At 37.5% G+C, this 19,536-nt stretch overlaps 3 protein-coding genes across 3 annotated transcripts in view; all 3 read right to left on the bottom strand.

Moving 5' to 3' along the window:
• Window positions 1-1,388: 1,388 nt before the first annotated feature.
• Window positions 1,389-5,522, bottom strand: LOC146164992 (fatty acid-binding protein, liver-like). The gene is made up of 4 exons (XM_083382083.1): window positions 5,450-5,522; window positions 3,375-3,547; window positions 2,045-2,146; window positions 1,389-1,483 (listed from the first exon to the last, which is right to left on the bottom strand). The coding sequence occupies exons 1-4, from the start codon at window positions 5,520-5,522 to the stop codon at window positions 1,433-1,435; spliced, it is 399 nt and encodes a 132-aa protein (XP_083238209.1). The 3' UTR covers window positions 1,389-1,432.
• A 3,634-nt stretch (window positions 5,523-9,156) lies between these two features.
• Window positions 9,157-12,422, bottom strand: LOC146164991 (fatty acid-binding protein 5-like). Its single transcript, XM_083382082.1, has 4 exons — window positions 12,281-12,422; window positions 11,063-11,241; window positions 10,321-10,425; window positions 9,157-9,307 (listed from the first exon to the last, which is right to left on the bottom strand). The coding sequence occupies exons 1-4, from the start codon at window positions 12,354-12,356 to the stop codon at window positions 9,221-9,223; spliced, it is 447 nt and encodes a 148-aa protein (XP_083238208.1). The 5' UTR covers window positions 12,357-12,422; the 3' UTR covers window positions 9,157-9,220.
• A 641-nt stretch (window positions 12,423-13,063) lies between these two features.
• The window catches only part of LOC146164990 (dedicator of cytokinesis protein 1-like), a 48,281-nt gene continuing 41,808 nt past the window's right edge, over window positions 13,064-19,536 (bottom strand). The window contains exons 47-49 of the mRNA XM_083382188.1: window positions 19,128-19,203; window positions 18,256-18,392; window positions 13,064-16,186 (exon numbers count right to left, since the gene is read on the bottom strand). Coding sequence (XP_083238314.1) covers window positions 16,085-16,186; window positions 18,256-18,392; window positions 19,128-19,203 — 315 coding nt within the window. The 3' untranslated portion in view covers window positions 13,064-16,084. The remainder of the gene's footprint in view (window positions 16,187-18,255; window positions 18,393-19,127; window positions 19,204-19,536) is intronic.

Genomic DNA, 19,536 nt, shown 5'->3' with positions numbered 1-19,536 from the left:
GCTTTTTATTGATTAACATGTTCTGCTCTAAATGTTATAATTCCTGTTATAATTGTTTTTGCGTGAGTAACACGTTTTTGCGAGCATGGGCCTGTGGATATGTTAGACGTCACCATTCTTATCGCCTTTTACTCGCGCTTGTGCTTTTACGTGCATTTTAACTGATATCATTTACACTTTGACCTAATAAAGGTGCGAAAAGTTGTCGAGAATTCAGTACAATTTTTCTTTTTATCGTGCCATCTGATTGATCCTCTCTAAATGTCTTACACTTTAAAAACACATGACACTTTTGGAAAAACAAACCTCCTTACAAAAATTTCATCGGATCCTATTTTTCTCGTGTTTTAAGAGTTGGACATTCACCTTATTTGTCTTAAAATCCATTGACAGGTCATCAGTACAAAATTAATTTTTTTTAAACTTCATTAAATGACCCATCACCAGGGTTAAATATGTGTCGCTTAGTGTTTGGTTTTAAGTGTTCGAGGGGACCAAAATGAGTCTCTCAAGTTTATTTATATGTATCTCGACATGTAGCCTAGTACTGTTAGTACAGCTGACAACTAGTGCTTACTAGTAAGAGGAAATAGTTGTGGTCTCATAAAATTTCTTAGCATTCACAAAAGCCAAGCTTTAAAAATGCTAGTGTTCTCTACATGTTGCCACCCGAATAAAGAACAAAAAAAACATGTGAGGACAGGGAGTATATGTGCCTTATGTATGAACAAAAATCAAATCACAGCAAATTATTGACAGCGCGCCTTATAATCGGGTGCGCCTTATGGTCCGTAAAATTCGGTACGCTTATCGTGTGTTTAAGTAAATAAGTCTATGTTGGAGCAAACTGAGTGTTGCTGCAACGAGGTGATAATAGATGATTTTACATTTTTTAAAGGGCTTGTATGATAAGGCTTTAGCTAGTTTTTCATATCCATTTCTCCAGAAAAATTAAAGGTATGTTGTGTTTTTGTGAGAGTCAAATAAGGCGTACTATGGCCATCTTTAAATTCACATATAATTCCAACTAAAAGATTGACTCATCTTGACAGCAGCCTTTGTAGTTCAATATTTGCAATTTTATGAAAACAGACAAACGCTTTCGTATTTTAAAGGTACTTCTGCCTTCTAACTTTTGGCTGAAATGATTATAAAAAGAACAACAGTTGTTTTGTCTTATTATTCCATCCTCATCGGTCGTAACGTGCAGATGGAAAAATTCAACATAATAGCACAAAAAATGAAATCGTACAATTACTGGCCGTTTCCGATTCATTTTGACTGCCAAGCAGCCGCCATAACTGGCAATGTCGTTAAGGGAAAAATGGCCCCGTTGATTTTGCGGAGCGTTGTCTTTAAAGCTTTCAAGGTGAATTGTATTTGCCCGTTGATTTTGGAAAGTTGCTGCAAAAAGTAGTTTGAAACTTTTGATCTACTTCCTCTCGTAGACCCTCTTGCCAACCACGTCTCCCATTACAAGCTCCTGAAGTAAAGAAACAAATTTATTAAAAGTAAGGTATACATCTATCGACAAACGTTTGCTCATGAAGTTACAAACTAGGGATTTCAGCACTAGATGCCAGTGCTGTAATGACCTAAGTCAATGACTTGACTTTAGTGCACTTAAATCACCGTTTTCACTTAAGTCTTTTGGACAAATTGACTTGAGTCTTTTGGACAAATGAATTGACTTGACTTAAGTAATGACTTGGATTTAAAAATGAAGTGTTTTCGTTAAGCTTTTTATTTTATAAAATTAGGTTATTTCATTTTAAGTTTTGCTCAAAAATCAACTTGTTTTTGGTTGCGTTTTTCTATTATTTCTTAGTTGAGTTCCTGCTAATAATCGGCTTTGTTTAGCAATATTTTTAACAAGAACTTGACTTTCTCTAATTATAACTTGACTTGTTATTTATTCCAAATGACTTGACTGGAACTTAAGGTATTTCAAAATGACCTGTTTACAACACTTGCAGAGGATTCATTCTGACTTCTATCGAGTAATTTCACAATAAAGACATTAAGACTGTTTTGTTTAACTGACCATCGACAGGTTGTCTCCGTCCATAAATCGGGTGATCTTGGATGTCTTGCCGTCCCAGTGTTGCGTTTGAATGAGCTTGTCACCGTCCCAATTGTACGTGGTCTGAAATGAGATAAAATCGTAAATAGCTCCACCGATAGATGCCGCCCGAGAGCCGTTAATAAATTACTTATAGTTTTAAGCTACAGCTTTTAAATAAATTATCGAATAAAATATATATTGCGTAAACTTAGCGAATTATCTGATGTGTATTCGCAGGCAATTTTGTTATGCAGGAGCACACATTGAAAAGCGATTCGTACTCTGAGACTGCAGCATAGTTTAAAATAAATTTAGCGACTCATTTCGCTCATATTTCAACAAACATAAGACGTAATTCTGATGTGGTTAAGTCCTTTGTTTCTACTGATATAATAAAATGCCGTTAAAGAAAGTAGCATTTTTGGTAAAGCCCGACATAGACTAGAACAAGATCTAGAACACGCAAGAAATTCCCAACTTAAATAAGAAATAAAATTAGTCGTATTTTTTTTTTAATTCTTTGAATCAGATATCTAGAATTATCTAGTTGTCCAAGTCTGGCAAAGTTCTACTTTTTGGTAAAACTTGAAAGGCGTTGCGCAATGATTCCGTTTCGAATCTAAACTCTATTGCCGTATTAAATGCTGGCAGACAATATTATCTCCTGAAATATGCGTATCAACCTATTTTTCCGAAAAGCTATAACAGATTATGATTTTCTTAAACAAGCAAGCAAATAAATTAAATTTGCTGAAAGGATTCCAGCTCTAGAAACCCCGAATGATAAGATTTACGTCTCATTTTTTTGTGGTGCTTTAATTTGCTTCTCAGTTACATTAATTGAAGATGACCCTTCAGTTAATGCAGGGTTTCTTAAACTGGGTCCATGGATCCCTTGGGGGTCCGTCAACTAGTTTTATGGGGTCCATGAAGCCCTACTTGAAATATTAGTGTATATTTAAAAAGAAATCTTTTTTTAAAGAAAGCAGTTTGATTTAAAAATAAAACGTTTTTTTTTATGAAGTTTATACTGTGACGTCATCTTTTGGAATTTGTTTTGCCTATTGTGGTCCACGCGAAGCCAAAAAAATTCTAGGGTTCCGCGGTAAACAAAGTTTAAGAACCCTTAAGCTAATGTGACTCGACCTATTTGGCCTTGAGACTCATTACCAAGCTAAGTCCCAGGTCAAAATTGCGAATTTCCCATCGGCAAACAAACTTTTCCAAAGGCGTCGCAATCAAACGAGTTTTTGAAGCACTGAATTCGACAATCGTAGAAATAACTATGTTGTCCAGCTCTGCGTCGTACCTTGCACTTTCTTCCATCTGGCGTTTCCTCGTCGAATTCCTGTCCGATGGTGCAGTCGAATTTGAGGTTGCGGAAGCTGCTTTCGCTCGTCATGGACAGTTTGCCCCCTTCGATTTTCACCGTCAGCACCGGCTTGGCCAGGTTGCCCATCTTGCGCATCGCTACGCCCACGCCTTTTGGAGACAAAAAATGGAGTCAAACGTTGAAATAAGTCGAGACCACAGGCTAACAACCAGTTTGGTCATGACTTAAATCAGATGATTTGACATGACTCTAGTCTTTCGAACAAATGACTTGATTTAGACTTTAGTCTTTAGGTTAGAGGGTTTTCGTCAAATATTGTATGCCGAATTTTGGTTAGTTTTTTGCGAAACGATACGACAGACTACAAAGCGTTTGGTCATGACATGACTTGAAATGACTATGACATGACTTGAAATGACTCTAGTCTTTCGAACAAATGACTTGACATGGACTGTAGTCGTTAGGGGTTTTCATCAAATATTGTTTGCTGAATTTCGGTTAGTTTTTTACCTTAATTTCTGCTTTGCAGGCAATATGACAGTTCTCTCAGTGAAAACAGGGCAGAAATATTATCAAACTGTAAACATGAAGGTTAAGAGTTCAACAATTGTGCTCTCTTCCGATCTCTGTATAGGTTAAGTCGCACACAAAATCATGTCAAAAAGTGCCTTAGATGGCGGAATCCTCAGTTAGCAAAACAAAGTGCTTGTAGGAATTGACCCTGTCGAAATATGTATAGTCAAACGTGTTACAGAAAATATGGGCCGCAGCCTACAGCGTTATTAGATACTTACTGTGAGTTTACAGGGGCTTATAAAAACAGCAGTGGAAAAAATTGGGAAAAAATATGTACCCGGAAGTGGGAGGTATGTTTAACCAGGTGGAGAAAATAGTTCAAGGCTAAATTAAATTGTGACGCGAGCGTTAACCTTTTACGCGCATAGGCACATTATTGACGAAGCTTTTAGTTTCAGCAAACAGTTGCACCTTTTTAGTGGCACCCAAATTAAAACAAATACGCTTGTCATGCCTGTAGTTGGCAAGTGACTTTATAGCAATGGCCAACATATGAAAACGTGCAATTTTGCAAATGGCTTAAAGTAGGCGCTTTATATTTACTCATTAAAAAGCTTCTAATTTAACAAGATAGTTTCGAAAATCATGTTTTGCACCGACTTGCAAAGACAGCACTAAAAATGTGTTGTGGCATAAATTGGTCCTGTGCAAGAAAAGGGCGCAAAAGCGTGGCCGAAAAACAAATTAATCTGAAACCTCTCCGCAGTGGCAATGTAAACCCTACCCCGGCGTGTTAATGTGTAGCCATTAACGGTTAACCGCCGTTCATAAAGCAAACAAGACAAGGGCTCGTAAAGGCGCGAGGCGACATCTCGTAAAACGCTTTCCCGTAATCTCTGCATTTGCCAAGCAAACGCGGTGTTCTGCTGCGTGCGACTGCACTCCAATACCAGCGACCTTTAAGAAGCATTGCACAATGAGCTAGCAAAGTTGCAGCAGTTTTTCGGGTAAATAACCTTTGAACCCACGGCGACACGTTGCTTCTAGCTCGACAGATTTACGACCACTGAATTTACGCTGCTGGTGGCACGTATTTCGGTTTGGCATTTAACCCAAGGGCCTCAAACACGCGAGACCATTTTATGAATCCTGCTACACGATTTGAAGTTTCAAATAATTATAGTTATTTATTTGTGGTTGTTGACCTTGAAAAGTTTTTAGTTATTTGATATATGGGCTAACTAACTTTTTTCTCTAGGTCCTTAGATCAAATTTGAGTAATACCTTTGATTCCAACTATATTGTTTAAAATCTACACCAGTTGACAGATAAACTATGTCAAACATACCAGCTGTGCGATTTTCGAAATTTAATTCGTTAAATATTAGATTCGGTTTTATGCATTATAAATTCCTATTTAAGTTGGTTAATTTAAGTAATATAGGCCCAACAATCTTTCCAGGTTAATTGCCGAACTGTAGTTTTTGCGAACCATCTAAAAATATACAAAGTGAGAAACAATATCCACATATTACCTATGGCCTTCATGTACTCTTCAAAGTTGTCCGACGACTTGATCTTCCAAACTCCGTTCATTTTGGCGGCCATTTTTGTGCTGTTGGGTTAGGAATGGGATTTCAAAAGAGAGAAACTACGATAGCTACCTGGAAATTAAAAGATCAGCGCTATAATACTACCATCAGACTTTCTTGAAAACTACAAAGGGTAAATTATACAAACACGACGAAAAGGGGAAAAAAATAAAGGGTAAACATTAAAAATTTATCGCAAAATAAATTTAAGTAAAATTTGATTTGCATTGTACATTGTCCTCTTTTTTAACCTTAATGATGCTGCACCCTCTCTTTTAATTTTTTTTCTAAAAGACGCTTCCTTGTCTTATCGTTGGAATGCACGTGGTACATCTCAGTACACGTTGGTTGGTGGCAAGTGGCTGTTTGCTCTACTCTTACGAAGAACAGAGAGGTGTCTGTTCGTGGGTGGCAGACACACAAGGGGCGCCTTTAGCTTTTCTGAATACCCCGTTGTAATACACTTCAAGCAACTGAAATTTGGCCTAAAATTCCAATGCCAAAATTGGGTCGTTTAATGTTCTGGGTATTGTAAATGCTGAATCGGTCTTTAAGACATTTGGACCGATTAGGCTACATTTAGTTACACGATTTTCAAACAAACGCTGATAACATCATGATATTATTTTCAAGCACTCTCAGCGAATAATTTTCTTCATTTTGTAATTATTAAATTAATAGACGGTTTCATTCGTTACAGACGGACTAATTATAAAGGTGTGCTGGTTGCAATATACCCAGACTCCAACAGAGGTCCTTAGTTAACTTGAACTACTAAATCACATCTAAAACTTAATTTTTAAAGAGCCAAAAGTCGGAAGAAAGCATTTATTTCTTGTTTTGTTTTATTATGTGATTTAAAACATAAGCAAAATCGCATTATTTTTGGTTATTACGCATAACCCATGCCCTTAAAAGCCAGCAACTAGACCTAGTGACCCTTCAATATCCAAGTAATATGGCTTGAAACTCAATGTTTACCCACTCATCGCCAACAAATCTCTCCGAATATACGAAATTTCTCTCCTGCGACCGTTAAATAGCCTTTCCATAACTGGTTAAAGTACAATCGCCTTTTTTGTGTCACAAAGGCCGTCCGTTTCAGCTGCTGACTGGGCAAGTTTACAAGCAAACAAGAAACAGCAAATCACGCCACAGATCGACATGGCGACATCCCTGCTTCCTAGGGTCCAAAGTTGCCCGACTGGCGACAGTGTGCAACGACGTCTGGGAAAATCTGAGTTGGCCTGAGCAACTTTATTTACTATGCGGTTTTGATGCAGTATTTGTTTTGCACAACTATCACCATTTTGCGAACAGCATTGTCCAGCATTACCTCAACAAGTAAATTAAACAAAATAAAGTCCAACTTGATTTATTTGCAAAATTTATACAAAAAGTCAAATTCGATTACGTTTTTAAAGTCATTCATCACACGTAAACGGTCAGGTAAACTATTTTTAAGGTTTTCAGCAGGGTAACACATTAAGATCGCCACTTAAATTTCAAATTGTTCCGATCTTTTCAGCATAAACTATCGATTGTGAACAATTTATTATACCGAGCTTTAAAACTCTGCAGTAGCAATACAACAGAAATAACGAAATTAAATATGTGAAAAAAAGACCATGAGGAAAAGCGGTACCCGGATGGTTATTAAAACCACCAAACCAAACTAATCAAATTACAGCTAAACCATAACAGAAAGGTCGGGCTGTTTTATATTCCAGGTATCGGAGAAAAACTGTGTCCTAATCGCAATTTTTTCCATGAATCACACGCCTATTGAGGTAAACCTGTAGTGTAAAACCTGGGAAATACTGGAAATCTAACAGCCACATTCAAAAGGCGAGCAAAAATTTCCCAACTATTACTTGCTCCATTGACTAGCATCAAAGTAGTTCTTTAAATATGTGGACCTTTTCGATAAGTTCATGAACCTTCGGTTGAAAGCCTACATTTTAAACCGCATATGATAAACGTGAGCAACAAGAGTACCGTACACAAACTTTGTAACGATGCTCTTTCTAATAACATGAACAATTGAACATGTTTGGATTTCTCCTAGAAGTATTAAAGCAAACAGGCCCCAGCATTTAACCAGATTGTTTGCACAGAAACGAGAATAAATTGACCTTTTGACATACCGTATGACATTCATTGATTGAATTGCTTATTCTTTATCCTTTTCATAACCGGAGTACTACAGTTGCGCCGTTTAAATAGCAGTGCCAGTCCATGTTATACCTTTTCTTTGATCTATCTTTGCCTAATCGATCATATTCCATTCTAAATGCCTCACATTTATTTATATAATAACCTTTTAGCGGACAGTCTTGAATTTGCAAACGCCCTTCTAAATCTACTTAGTTAGCTTGTTCGCTTTTACTTTTAAAAACAAGGTACGAATGATAATCCCCTTCGTGTCCGTTAAGAGGCGCGAAATGAGTTCTACGCGACACACACGTGGGCTACACTACACAGTTCTACCGGTAAAGTTATTTGCTGTGGCACTACGCACACAGTCACGTTTGCCAACATTTCATAGACCGATGTAAAGCGCTTGAGATCAGATAGCATTAGGACTTCTTACTTTTGATGGTATTTTTAAACTACATCGTCGACCCTGGAGAATTATACCTACTTTCGTCGGCAAACGAATAAAAAAAGTTGCGTTTTTTTAATTTAGTGCTTGTTTACTAAAAAATAATTCGGTCTGACACTCGTCAGGTAAAATTTTGGATTTTAGGCCTATATCTATAATGTTGATTTTAAACCAGTCGGTATATTAGTATTTTATGTGGGTAACTAAATTTATTTATGCCTATTGGGCACTACTCTGCGTTGTTCAATTTCTCAACTATAAAAAGTAAGCCCTGGCGAGTACGAATCGGCTCCTTTCGATTGGCCATGTTCTAATATTATCATACCATTAAAAATCCCATGTTGAAATTTACTAAACGCGGCTGTTGGCCGATTGCTGACAGTTTGAGCAAATACCAAAGTCAGCGTACAAATGCGACCTCATTTTGCGACGTTTTATCTCCATTGATTTACGTTAGACGTATTTCTTTATCTGTGACATACATTGCTTTGCCTAGAAAACCCAACAAACAAGCCAATTCTTCCAGTGAAAACGACTACTACAACACTTGGTATCTAAATGTACTTTGCACTATGATACGCGTTTGTATGATGTATCGGCTCCAGACAAATACGGTTGCAAAGTAATACGGCCAATAATATGGATGTCCGATACTTAGTATCTTGTCCCGATACTGATATATTTAAAAAAACGACCTTCGGCCCGACAAAAAAAACGGTCATTACTATCGTAAAATAAAATCGATAAATATGGACGCTTAAAAAATCGTTTTTTTTCCTATATGGAAAGTAGACCAAAATGTATGCAGCGTCTGGCGTAACCTTTATTCCTAATTTATTATTTTCTGAGAAATTTACCTTTAAACGTAAAAATCTCTACGTAAAAATTATATGTCAGTTTGGTATTGGATCGTCACCGATACCTTTCTAGCAATAAACTAATCCTATTTATGTCACCTAGAATCGGGAATCGGGTTTGATCCGATATTATCGGCCATCCCAAGCCAACAGTAACAACTCAAATAGACAATGTAGTGGGAGTAGGTGTATATTTGTGTACACAAGCAGTGAAAAAACGGTGATACCAAGGTGTTTTCCACAAAACATTTACTAGGGAAAAAGTAGAGAAGAATGTGATTTTTGTTCTTGAATCCTCTCGTAGACTCTCTTAGAAGTGATGTCACCCATTCTGAGATTCTGAAAGTATAAGGAAAAAAAAAACGGTATGGTTTGCCATTTTAAAACGCTGTAAGTCTGTACGTAAAGAAAGCTTATATAAGAAAGTGGACGAAACAGATTTTTGTAATTTTATTGCGACTTGGAAAAAATACCAAGGACATAAAAAAGCGTATGACGCCCGATTATAATCTGTTGTGAATTTAAGTGTTGCGAAAGTTAGGATTTTAGCCGAAAGTATGAAGTTTCACATTTAAGTCCCTTAAAAAGAACCAACAATCCTTTGATATAGGCCCCTTGCAATATTTGTTTAGCGCAAACGTTTGCATTCCATATTTAGTTCATTGAATGCTGGTTACCCGTTATCGTTTTCTGCGTTTACCTTATGGACTTAGATCAACTGAAATCAGGCAATAAATCTATAAATTATATACAAATTGCATCCAATAATGTATAGAGCGAAAACCACAAGTACCTTGACTCCCTTGTATGATATTTAAACATCGTAATAATACAGCGGTCGATTTTTCGATAAGAGCTTTTTAATTTCCCATTTCTCGACATCGCTATTCTCCAGCCAGCCTATAATATGTATCAGCGTATAGGCGCGAAATGCAGAAGGATGTACATTGCCCAAACAATGCCGCGTTCTTTACCGTATAGCAGAGGTTCTCAAACTGTGGTCCATGAATCCCTTCGGGGACCGTAAACTAGTTTTAGGGGGTCCATGAAAGCCTATTGGAATTTAAAAAGTAACCAATTTTGCAAAGAAAATAGTTTAACTAAAAATATAACGGTTTTGCACTGAATGTATTTAGACTCCAGTTTACTTTCACATTTTTGGACCGAAATCAGCAAATTTATGAAGTCTATTTGTATTGTGACGTCAAATTATGACGTCCTTTCTAAAATGTCTTGCCTACCGTGGTGCACGCGAAGCAAAACAACATTTTAGGGCTCCGCGGTAAAAAAAAGTTTAAGAACCCCTGTCGTACAGGTTAGTTTTCAAAAAGTTGAAAAAAAGTTTTTTATACCGTGATCATTCTGCCCTCGTCGTCCACGTGACGGGATATCGTCGTCGTTTTGCCGTTCCAAGTCTGTTCCTGAACCAAAACTCCGTCTTTCCAGTTTACTAAAGTCTGCAAAAACAAATGACGTGGTTTAAGCGTGAATTTTTAATAAACGTGCGAGGAAGTTCGAATGAATAATAGATGTATACATGAAAGTCGTAAATGCTCGTAACACGCTCGAGTGCCTTACAAGCTCGCCGGATCAGTTGAAAAAAAAATCACAAAAGTATGTTTAATTTACATTTTTCTGGGCATGTGATAAAAGGCCGCGCTAAAAGAGGGGCTTCTTTATTTGACTAAAATTTTGTGCGGAAATTTAACTTGAATTCAAGTGGTTTTGAAATGACATGTTTTTCTGATTTGTCGTAGGCTTTTCTGGCGTTTTTCTTGCCATACCATGTTATATTTCGTTAAACCAGAGTTCAACTGATTTTCGATTCCTAACTTAATTTGGGCGGTTTATAGAAAAATCACTTGACTTAACATACTTTGGAACGGAAGAAGTTAACCTAGGAAGAAAGTAAACCCTATTCAATTCGTTTCAACACGAGACGCTTCCAGACCGACTGCCAGTTTTTGGGGGATTTTGCGTCCTTTAAAATTACAAAGAAAATACTTTTTCGGCCACAAAGGATCTTTACTACTTCGGTAGTCGAGGCAAATCGATTTCACATCAGTCACTTATGGCCACAGCCTTATCATATACCTTGGCCTTGCGTCCGTCCAGCGTTTCCTCGTCGCTTACTTTGCCGACAGCGCATTCATGCTTGTGTGTTCGGAATGTGCTGGAAGTAACAAGCTTGAAATTGTCGTCGCCCGGCCTCGCCTCAATACTGACCGTCGACTTTACACTGTTGCCGATTGCCCGCATTGCAAAGTTGACGCCTGGGCAAGGAGAGTGCGGAAAGTCATTACGGAGATTGTGACACACAATTTTTTTCATTTTTAAGCCTACGTTTGTAATGGTAATTTTAAACAAAAGGGAATTTTGGTATTTTAAGTATAGGTCACATAATTTATTTATTGAACAACATTCTGCATTGGTTATTTCCTGAACTATAAAACTGAAGCCCTGGTGGGTACGAAACTGCTTCTTTCTATATAGGCCAGGGTTCACATTTCTAATATTATCATACCATTGACAATCCCATGTTTAAAATTCACTACGGAGATTGTGGCACACGGCGATAAATTGACAACCTGTATTTCAGTGTTTCGCAACTCAACTATCAGTGTTTCTCAACTTAAAAATCAACTCATGTCGCCACCCAAATTGGGGACGCCTACTGCAGTAGTTCACGTGGTTATACTTATTAAGATTGATTCTTGAAATATATCCTAAATAGTCTTGTAAAGTGTTGACTTTCAAAAAGTTTAGTGTAGAGATTTGGGGCGCCAAAGATTTGCTGTTATACTGACGCTTAGATTTTGAGTCGCAGTGAAAATAGGTGAGAAACACTGGACTCTTGATGTTAAGTACACAATTAGCAAAGGTCCCATCACTCTTTTTTTTGCTAGGTTTGGGGATGCCAATAAACCACACATCCTAAGGAACATTTCACTATTTGAAGTGGCGCAATATACCCCAGAGAAAACAATAGGGAATGTTTTCTTGTTAAAATATTAGAAGCGGATTTCTAGAAAAAGGTAAGAAACTAAACCAGTTGTAAAGACTTGGATATTTGTATTCTGCTAAAAAAATGATATGATAATAACTGAAATCGTGGATAAGGTTTAATACAATCAACTAGTATCCTATAGTGCAGAGTAGGACTATAAGTCTTTTGTTAAACGCTCAAATTAAACAATGGAAACAGCCTTTTCTATTTAGTAGTTCTATGACATACAATGAACAAAAACAATCAACGTAATCTCAAGGTTAAGTTTATAAAAAATAATCTAGCAAAAAATAAAGCATTCTCACCTATAGCTTTCATATAAGCGTCGAAGTTTTCCGATTCCACCAATTTCCACGATCCAGACATTTCAGTGGTCGCCATGACTGTTTCAATTGTTCAGCAATTCAACAACATAAACCACTGGGCTGCCTTCAAAACCTGTTTACTATATACGACTGCTACGACGACCCCCACACACCAACAATGCATTTGTTCTTTTTTCTTGTCTGGCGGCGGAAAGGCAGGATACGTTGATAGGCTTCAGGAAAGACGCTGCGTCAGATTAGCTTGAATTCGCTGCTGCAGCTTAAAACTGGGTCTTTCATGGAGATAAACTTCTGTCGCGCGGCTTACACTGCTGGAAGTTAATTTTTCAACAAAAGGATTGAAGGAAATGAAAACAAAGCAAGCATTTCGCTGATGGTAAGTTTAGAACGATATATCTCAAGCTATGTGTACCGAGCAGTGTTGCACAAGCAGTGCACTTAAGTCACTGTTTTCAAATGACTTGACTTGAGTTGACTTAAATCTTTTGAGTAAAATGACTTGACTTAAGTCTTTCGCACAAATGGCCCGACTTTGACTTAAGTCATTGTGTCATATAACTGGTTTGAAAGAAGTGTTTTCATTAGTTTTCCCCCTAAAATTCCATAGGAAAAAAAAGGGCATGACTTAATTTGCGTAGAACTATTAAACAACCATCCAATCATCGTTCAAAATTGGCCCAAGCATTTAAACGACGCCAGACAGAAAACAGAATAAGTTTAAAACCTTTAGGCCTACAACACAACTTTTTCTCGTTAAGGAGTTTATTAGTAATGGAGGGCTTGCGACAAACGCTCCGACCCCCACATAAAGTATCATTTGGTCGATAAAAAGGCGCAACGACAATAAAAGACAGTGACGCAACAATAGACACACGCAAAAAGAGCGGTTTTTCCAAGAATTTTCGCCACAAAACGTTTACTGGAATTTCAAAGTAACGCGACTGCAAATTTTGGTCAATAATTCAAGAATTAGTTTTTTATTCCGCGTGGGAATTTTTGTCAGCTAAATTAGTAAGGAATGCCATGTTTTACAAAGCGGCAAACTTGAAATGACACGCGGTAATAAGCAAAGACAGACACTGAACAATTACCATTGGACAATTTGCGATGAGCAGAGGGGTGGGATTGATACAGCGACAAATTATTATTTATGGCAACTACGCTTACCTTGGCCTGTGGCGTCAACAATTAAAAAAAGGGGAAAATGTCACAATAAAGCGTATAAGCATAAATCTTTGGTCTTCAAAAATTATGCGAGGTCTGTTTTAATGAGGTTACCGCTTGGAAAAAATTAATGAGGAATGATTTTCTAAAAAGTGCTACATTTTTTCGCGAATATCTCGGTCGTTTTTTTGCGCATATAATTGGTCAGCGTTCTTCGATATGGGCAGTTAGCTAGGGCGGTATGCGCATAAGCAGTCGGTCTGACAAACTGTTTACAGAAGGCACCTGACATGGAACTTCGGTTAAAGCTTTTACGCAAAAAAAGTCACAAAACTAGATTCCGACGCAGACTCGCTGTTCGAATACATAGGATGTAAATTTGGTCGGATCTGGAATATTAGAGTGATGCTGACTTACTCGGTGTGATAAATACAAACTCACGCTGTGTAATAATAAATGAGTCTGTTTTTAGGGGCGGAAAAGAATTTAAAAAAATTTTAAATTTAAATTTAGAACGCAGGAAATTAGTCTTGTTGATACAGAAATTGAGCCGAGTAGACGACAAAACTTGCAGTAAGCTCGTATAAACAGAGTAGGTGTTTACATCCAGTAGGCGAATAAACACCGAGTAGTCGAGTTTAAATCGCGTAGCCAACTACAAACCGAGTAGTCGAGTTTAAATCGCGTAGCCAACTACAAACCGAGTAGTCGAGTTTAAATCGCGTAGCCCAGTACAAACCGAGTAAGTTTTTATACCCAGTAGAAAAGTAAACACCGAGTAGCCGAATAAACCGAGTAGGAGAGTAAATACCGAGTTGCTGAGTACAAACGGAGTAGGTGAGTACATACCGAGTAGATCAGTAAATGGGTATGGAAAGATCCTTTGGACCATAGGCACCCTTAAACGAGGTGAAAGACTAATATTGCTTATTTTGATGACGTCATGTTGACAAGAGAAAACAACGGCGCGTTTATGACGTCATAAAAACTGACATGATTTTTTTGAGCTTCCTAAACCTCAAACATTTAGCGCGATTTATGATTTAATTTTGAAGAATCTATTTGTTTACGTCATTCCCCCAGAATTGCTCGACTTTCATGAAACCATGACGTCACGAAGTGGTTTAACGTTGGGTCTGAAAGAAGTCAAAGGTCTTGAAAACGCAAAAAACATGAACGCAACAGAAACGAAAAAGAAGGCAGAGCAGCAAAAAACACAAGGTCACGGTTATAAGTCGATTTCATCTTGGTTATGATAGAATTATAATTAATAAGGCGGCGAAAGCACTGGCGCGAGAAAAAAAGCGACGCTAAATAGATAGAGGGGCGGGTTAAGTGCATGGAACAGCAACTGTAGAACTGGATAAAACGACTGGCATAAGACGGGGGTATCTGCTCGGACATTACGGCGATAAATTGGCTTTTGGGGGAAGTTTTTACAGAAATATTGCTTTGCTTAAGACTGTGTTGGGCGAATGCCGCGGAAAACAAAGCACATTGTAGACATAATCGTGTTTTTTTGGGGGAAATATTAAGCAATGTTTAAGTCTGCCACGAATTGCGGATTGCGTTGTTTAAAAAACTTAACTTTACCAACAATAAAATATTCTTGGATCTGGGGGCTTTGCCGAGTTTAATAAAAATAGAGATCAACATTTGCTGGTTTATCTTGCATTACGTAAAGAAGTTACTAATTGCGCCAATATTTACCAAGTAACAACTTTAAGAGAAATGGCTTACCGCGTTACCGGTGTTTTAATCGGGAACGAAATAAAGAGGCCTTTGTCCCCGATCAAACTACAGGAACATTAAGCAGACAGGTCAAACAAAAGGGAGCCGACATTGGAAAAGTGTGCCAGGGGTTATAGTTACAATGCACTTTTGCCAAGTCATGAATTAGGCCCGCAAACACTACAGGGATCGAAATGCTCGGTTTCTACTTTCATTGCACAGAAGCATTTCGAACACTGCGGCGAGTATATGACCTAGGTAATTACGTAGGAAAATGATCAAGTGTTTCAGTAACGTGACTACATATAACGAGTGCTGGCCAATCTTTTGGTAATCTGTGTTGAAATCTAAAGTTGAAGATAACAGATTTGATTTTATATTTGCCAAAACCTGATAAACCGCGAACCAAACATGCGTGTTTGATTTTTTATGCTGCAAAAACGACAACTATATAGATAGAGATTACCGTGCGGAAACTCATTGTCTATTAACATTCAGCTTGAGATTTGTTGACCGTCAAACTCATAGCTAACAGTCTACGCTCACTCAAGTTCGAAGCGTTGTCAATTCAAGAATGGTGCCGATATCAAAGTTTGAAATGTGTTTTTTTTTTCTTTTTAAAATGCGCGTGGCAGCAAAAAACAAAAAATGCGACAAAAAGACCCTCGTAATGCACTTCAAGCAGCTCCTTCGGGGAAATCGCTGACAGCCGGCGTAAATTTTCGCCACAAGCAGTGATTGAATAAAACCCAGCAAAATTATTCTCTCGTATATAGCATACGCGCGAAAAAAACGACGGTAGTACCTTAAGATACGAAAACGACTAGAAAAGTCTCATACTGCACGGATGGTGGAGATAATGGCTTTCAGACTAGGGGGGTTACTTTGCTACGGCGACTTGGCGGGTCGGAGGGGCTTTTTGGGGGGCGACATGGGTCGTGTTGGGGTCGAGGTTGTTTCTTGGCGCTTCACGGGTAAGGCGGGAGGGGGCTGTGGAAAAAACGTCAATGGTTAGCTTAAATGGCCAGAGGCACTCTTCAGAAATAATAAATAAATTGCAGCACCCTTACAAGATTTTTCCGTAGGTAAATCACTAGAATGTCACAATAAAAGAAACTGGAACAACACACATTAACTCTACACAACGTAGGAAGTTTTAATTGGATTTATTCCACTCTAATCTTACACAAAAAGTTGTAAGAGTTAAGTAAAAATCCGATTCTTAAAGGTTCTCAAATATCTATCGGCACCCTTGGACATTACAAATGGCACCTCAGGGTTTCGCGGCACCCCGATTAAAAACCACTGGCTTAAAGGAAGGCCATTGGGATCTGCGTGAAGAAATGTGTTTATTTACGTCCGGTATGTTTTTAAAGAAAAAAAATGTATTATGAAACGCATAATTAACTAATGTGTTTAATGTGGACTTACCTTTTGAGGCAATGATACTCTAAAAACACAGGGGTTTATGGTTGCCTTTAAAAGGGAATGTGACCCTACGACTTGGGCAGAGATTTTGCATTTTGTTTTACAAATTTCATGACAACCAGCCCGTGGGTCAGCCAAACACGGTTTACACAAACTAAACAAATTAAGAAACGAACGGAATTACAGATTCTGTGTAGTTACATTTCACCGAAATATAACAAAAGCACAAATTCAATAGTCAATCTATAACATGTGTAATGTGTATGCCGGACTCGATAATTGTGTAATAAAATCGAGATTTGTTATTTTATTTAACAGACAAAATGAGTGACGCCTTCACAACTTTTTAAGCTATTTTTCTTATGCCATTTTTCATAAAGATTGTTCAATTTTTGGTTGGCTAAAAAATCAAAAGTCTAGGTCTAGGCTGATGGTGTTTTTTTTAAATTTATTACAACTTAAAAACTAGTCAGCCAATTACTACTTACACAGGTTAAAAATATCAAGAACTTGTATAGTTCCACTTAACCGGAGTCCAACCACGCTAACAAATTTGTAGACCATCAGCTAACCTACAAGGGTCGCAGTTAAAAAAACCCGCATGACATAATCCGTCCAAAGGGCGTATGGAGTAACACAAATTTGAACTTTCGCCGAAATAATCTCATCAAATTTGAACTATAGCCTAAACAGTCCAGCAAATTTGAACTTTCGCCGAAATAATCGCAGCAAATTTGAACTTTCGCCGAAATAATCGCAGCAAATTGAACTATAGCCTAAATAATGGCAGAAGATTTAATAACCGAATAAAGACCTTTACACCCTTGTTGATCTTACGACCAGGAGCATATGAGAAAGCAAATATGGTGTGCAATGATATGGGGTCGCTAACCTAGGGGCCGTTGCACTGCGATGCTGCAAAAAAGGTACCCAGGGTTGTACCGGAAGGGGCGCGTTAAAAATTAACCACGAACAGATTATGATTTGAGCGGAAAAGTCAACCTTATGTGTCGCGCGAATAGCTTTATTGTATTACCGACGAGCGCAAATGACAATATCGATCGGTCATAAAAAGGTTTTCGCCTCTTTTTCGTCGATCGGCATATGTCACACGTCACGTACGCCGGCAGTGACGTCACCATGTAAAACTATGACGTCAAGTCAAAAAAAAAACGAACGACTAGTTGCAAAGAAATCCTTTTGAAATTAGGGCGAGTGGAAAAGCGAATGGAAAAAATAAGTTAACGCTGCTCTAATTTAAGATTTGGAAATGGATTTGCTGTTATTTTTACATTTTAAATGAAGTAAAAAACGACAGATTGCGATTATTATTGGACTCGAAAAGAAATGCTTAATCTTTTTGTAAGAGAAATACTCGTAAGGTCGAAAGAAATCTTGTAAGATTGACAAAAACATTTGAAGGCCCAGAGAAACATATGTAGTCCCATACAAAATATTTTTGCGCATTTTTTATCCTGATAATAATAAATCTCGTACAAAACCTTAAAAAACTTTCAAGCGACCTTTTTTAAGTCTGAAATAAGTCTGTTTTGACTTTTCTTCATGCCCCGCTTTGAGAGCCATTTAGCTACCGAAGGTCCGAAGCACAGAACCCCTAATAGCAAACCCACCTTTTTTCCGGGGGGTATGGGTGAGAGCCCAGGTGAGCTGAGCTTCCGCGGGGTGTGGTTGTCGTCCCCAGGGAGATTCCCGTAATCGCTGTTAAACTTCTTGGGCAGTGCGGGGGGTCCACCTCGCATATGGGGGGCTGTGGGGCAAAAAATCGGTTACAACGTCGAATAGTTTAGTTGCAGATGGACAGACAGAAAAAATACTGTCAATGGTTTTGAATTCTTTGAAAATAAAACCTGCCACGTTATGTGGTAACCATAAAAATCAAGTAGTCTTCAAAAACCTATCAACAATTCGCAACGATTTGACCACTTTATTCCAGCGATGCAGTATATTGGTAAGTCGAATTAAAGTTTGCGATATAGACAGCAGTGTTTATCAACTAGTTTGCGTTTAGGCATAATTATAAGTAAAGAAAATTATCCTCAATAATGCTTAATGATTTACTGGTTTAGAACAGCGTTACCATACATTTATTATGAAGTAAAAAAAAAAAAAAAAAGTAAAAAAAAATGTAATTGGGATTTTTCAAAATTATAGTAAATTTAAATACCTCATTATGTTTTCAATACTTCGTAAACACTTTAAACAGTGTTATTTAAACAGCCTATAAAATAAATGCATGTGCTTTTGGAGAAACATATTTCTTATAGAATTGTACAAATTAATTTAAAGCTTTATAAAGTTAAAAAAAAACGGTTGTGGAAAACCTGTAGAACGGGGACAATTACAGCAACACACACTAAACAAATCGTTGACAAACTTCGCCGGCTAACAAAAGGCAAACAATAAGGGCGTATCTCGGAAGGCCGTTCACCCGGCTGAGCAAACCGCTACATACAGAGTGGCAAAGTGCCTTGTAACAACTCACGTGTTGCCGGGTGCTTGCTCGACGGGTTCGGAACTCCTACTTGACTTTTTGGACGACGGGGTCGTTGCGGCGTCAGCTGTGCGAAAATAAAACGTTGGAGATTGGTTGGTTGGTTTTATTTGGTAAATTTGTAAGGCTGCTTTTTGTTTAAAAAGCCGATTATTCCCGTTTAAACATGTTTTTAAATTAATTTTTCTACATTTGCAATATGTTTTTTTTTAGTTTTTTTCATACTTTACATTTGTTGTATATGTTTTAACATTGGTAACATATTTTTTACACTTTCATATTTTTTAACATTTGTGTCATATTTTTTACATTTATATCTTGCAACTTAATTTTTACACTTCCATAATTTTTAACATTTGTATTGTATTATTTTACAAGTGTAAAAAATTTAAATTTTTAG

This window comes from Ascidiella aspersa, chromosome 2, assembly GCF_963924565.1.
Source record: "Ascidiella aspersa chromosome 2, kaAscAspe10.2, whole genome shotgun sequence".
Taxonomy (NCBI): domain Eukaryota; kingdom Metazoa; phylum Chordata; class Ascidiacea; order Phlebobranchia; family Ascidiidae; genus Ascidiella; species Ascidiella aspersa.
The sequence above is the reverse complement of the archived record's forward strand: the minus strand, read 5'-3'. Positions and strand labels throughout refer to the sequence as shown.

Coding starts and splice junctions, on each gene's coding strand:
- LOC146164991 (XM_083382082.1), bottom strand. CDS start 12,356: ATGGCGACCACTGAAATGTCTGGATCGTGGAAATTGGTGGAATCGGAA. Junction 10,426..11,062: donor TGGACGGACGCAAGGCCAAG/GTATATGATAAG, acceptor TTGTTTTTGCAG/ACTTTAGTAAACTGGAAAGA. Junction 9,308..10,320: donor ACGAGGGCAGAATGATCACG/GTATAAAAAACT, acceptor TTATACTTTCAG/AATCTCAGAATGGGTGACAT.
- LOC146164992 (XM_083382083.1), bottom strand. CDS start 5,522: ATGGCCGCCAAAATGAACGGAGTTTGGAAGATCAAGTCGTCGGACAAC. Junction 3,548..5,449: donor AGAGTACATGAAGGCCATAG/GTAATATGTGGA, acceptor TGTCTCCAAAAG/GCGTGGGCGTAGCGATGCGC. Junction 1,484..2,044: donor ACGGAGACAACCTGTCGATG/GTCAGTTAAACA, acceptor TCTTTACTTCAG/GAGCTTGTAATGGGAGACGT.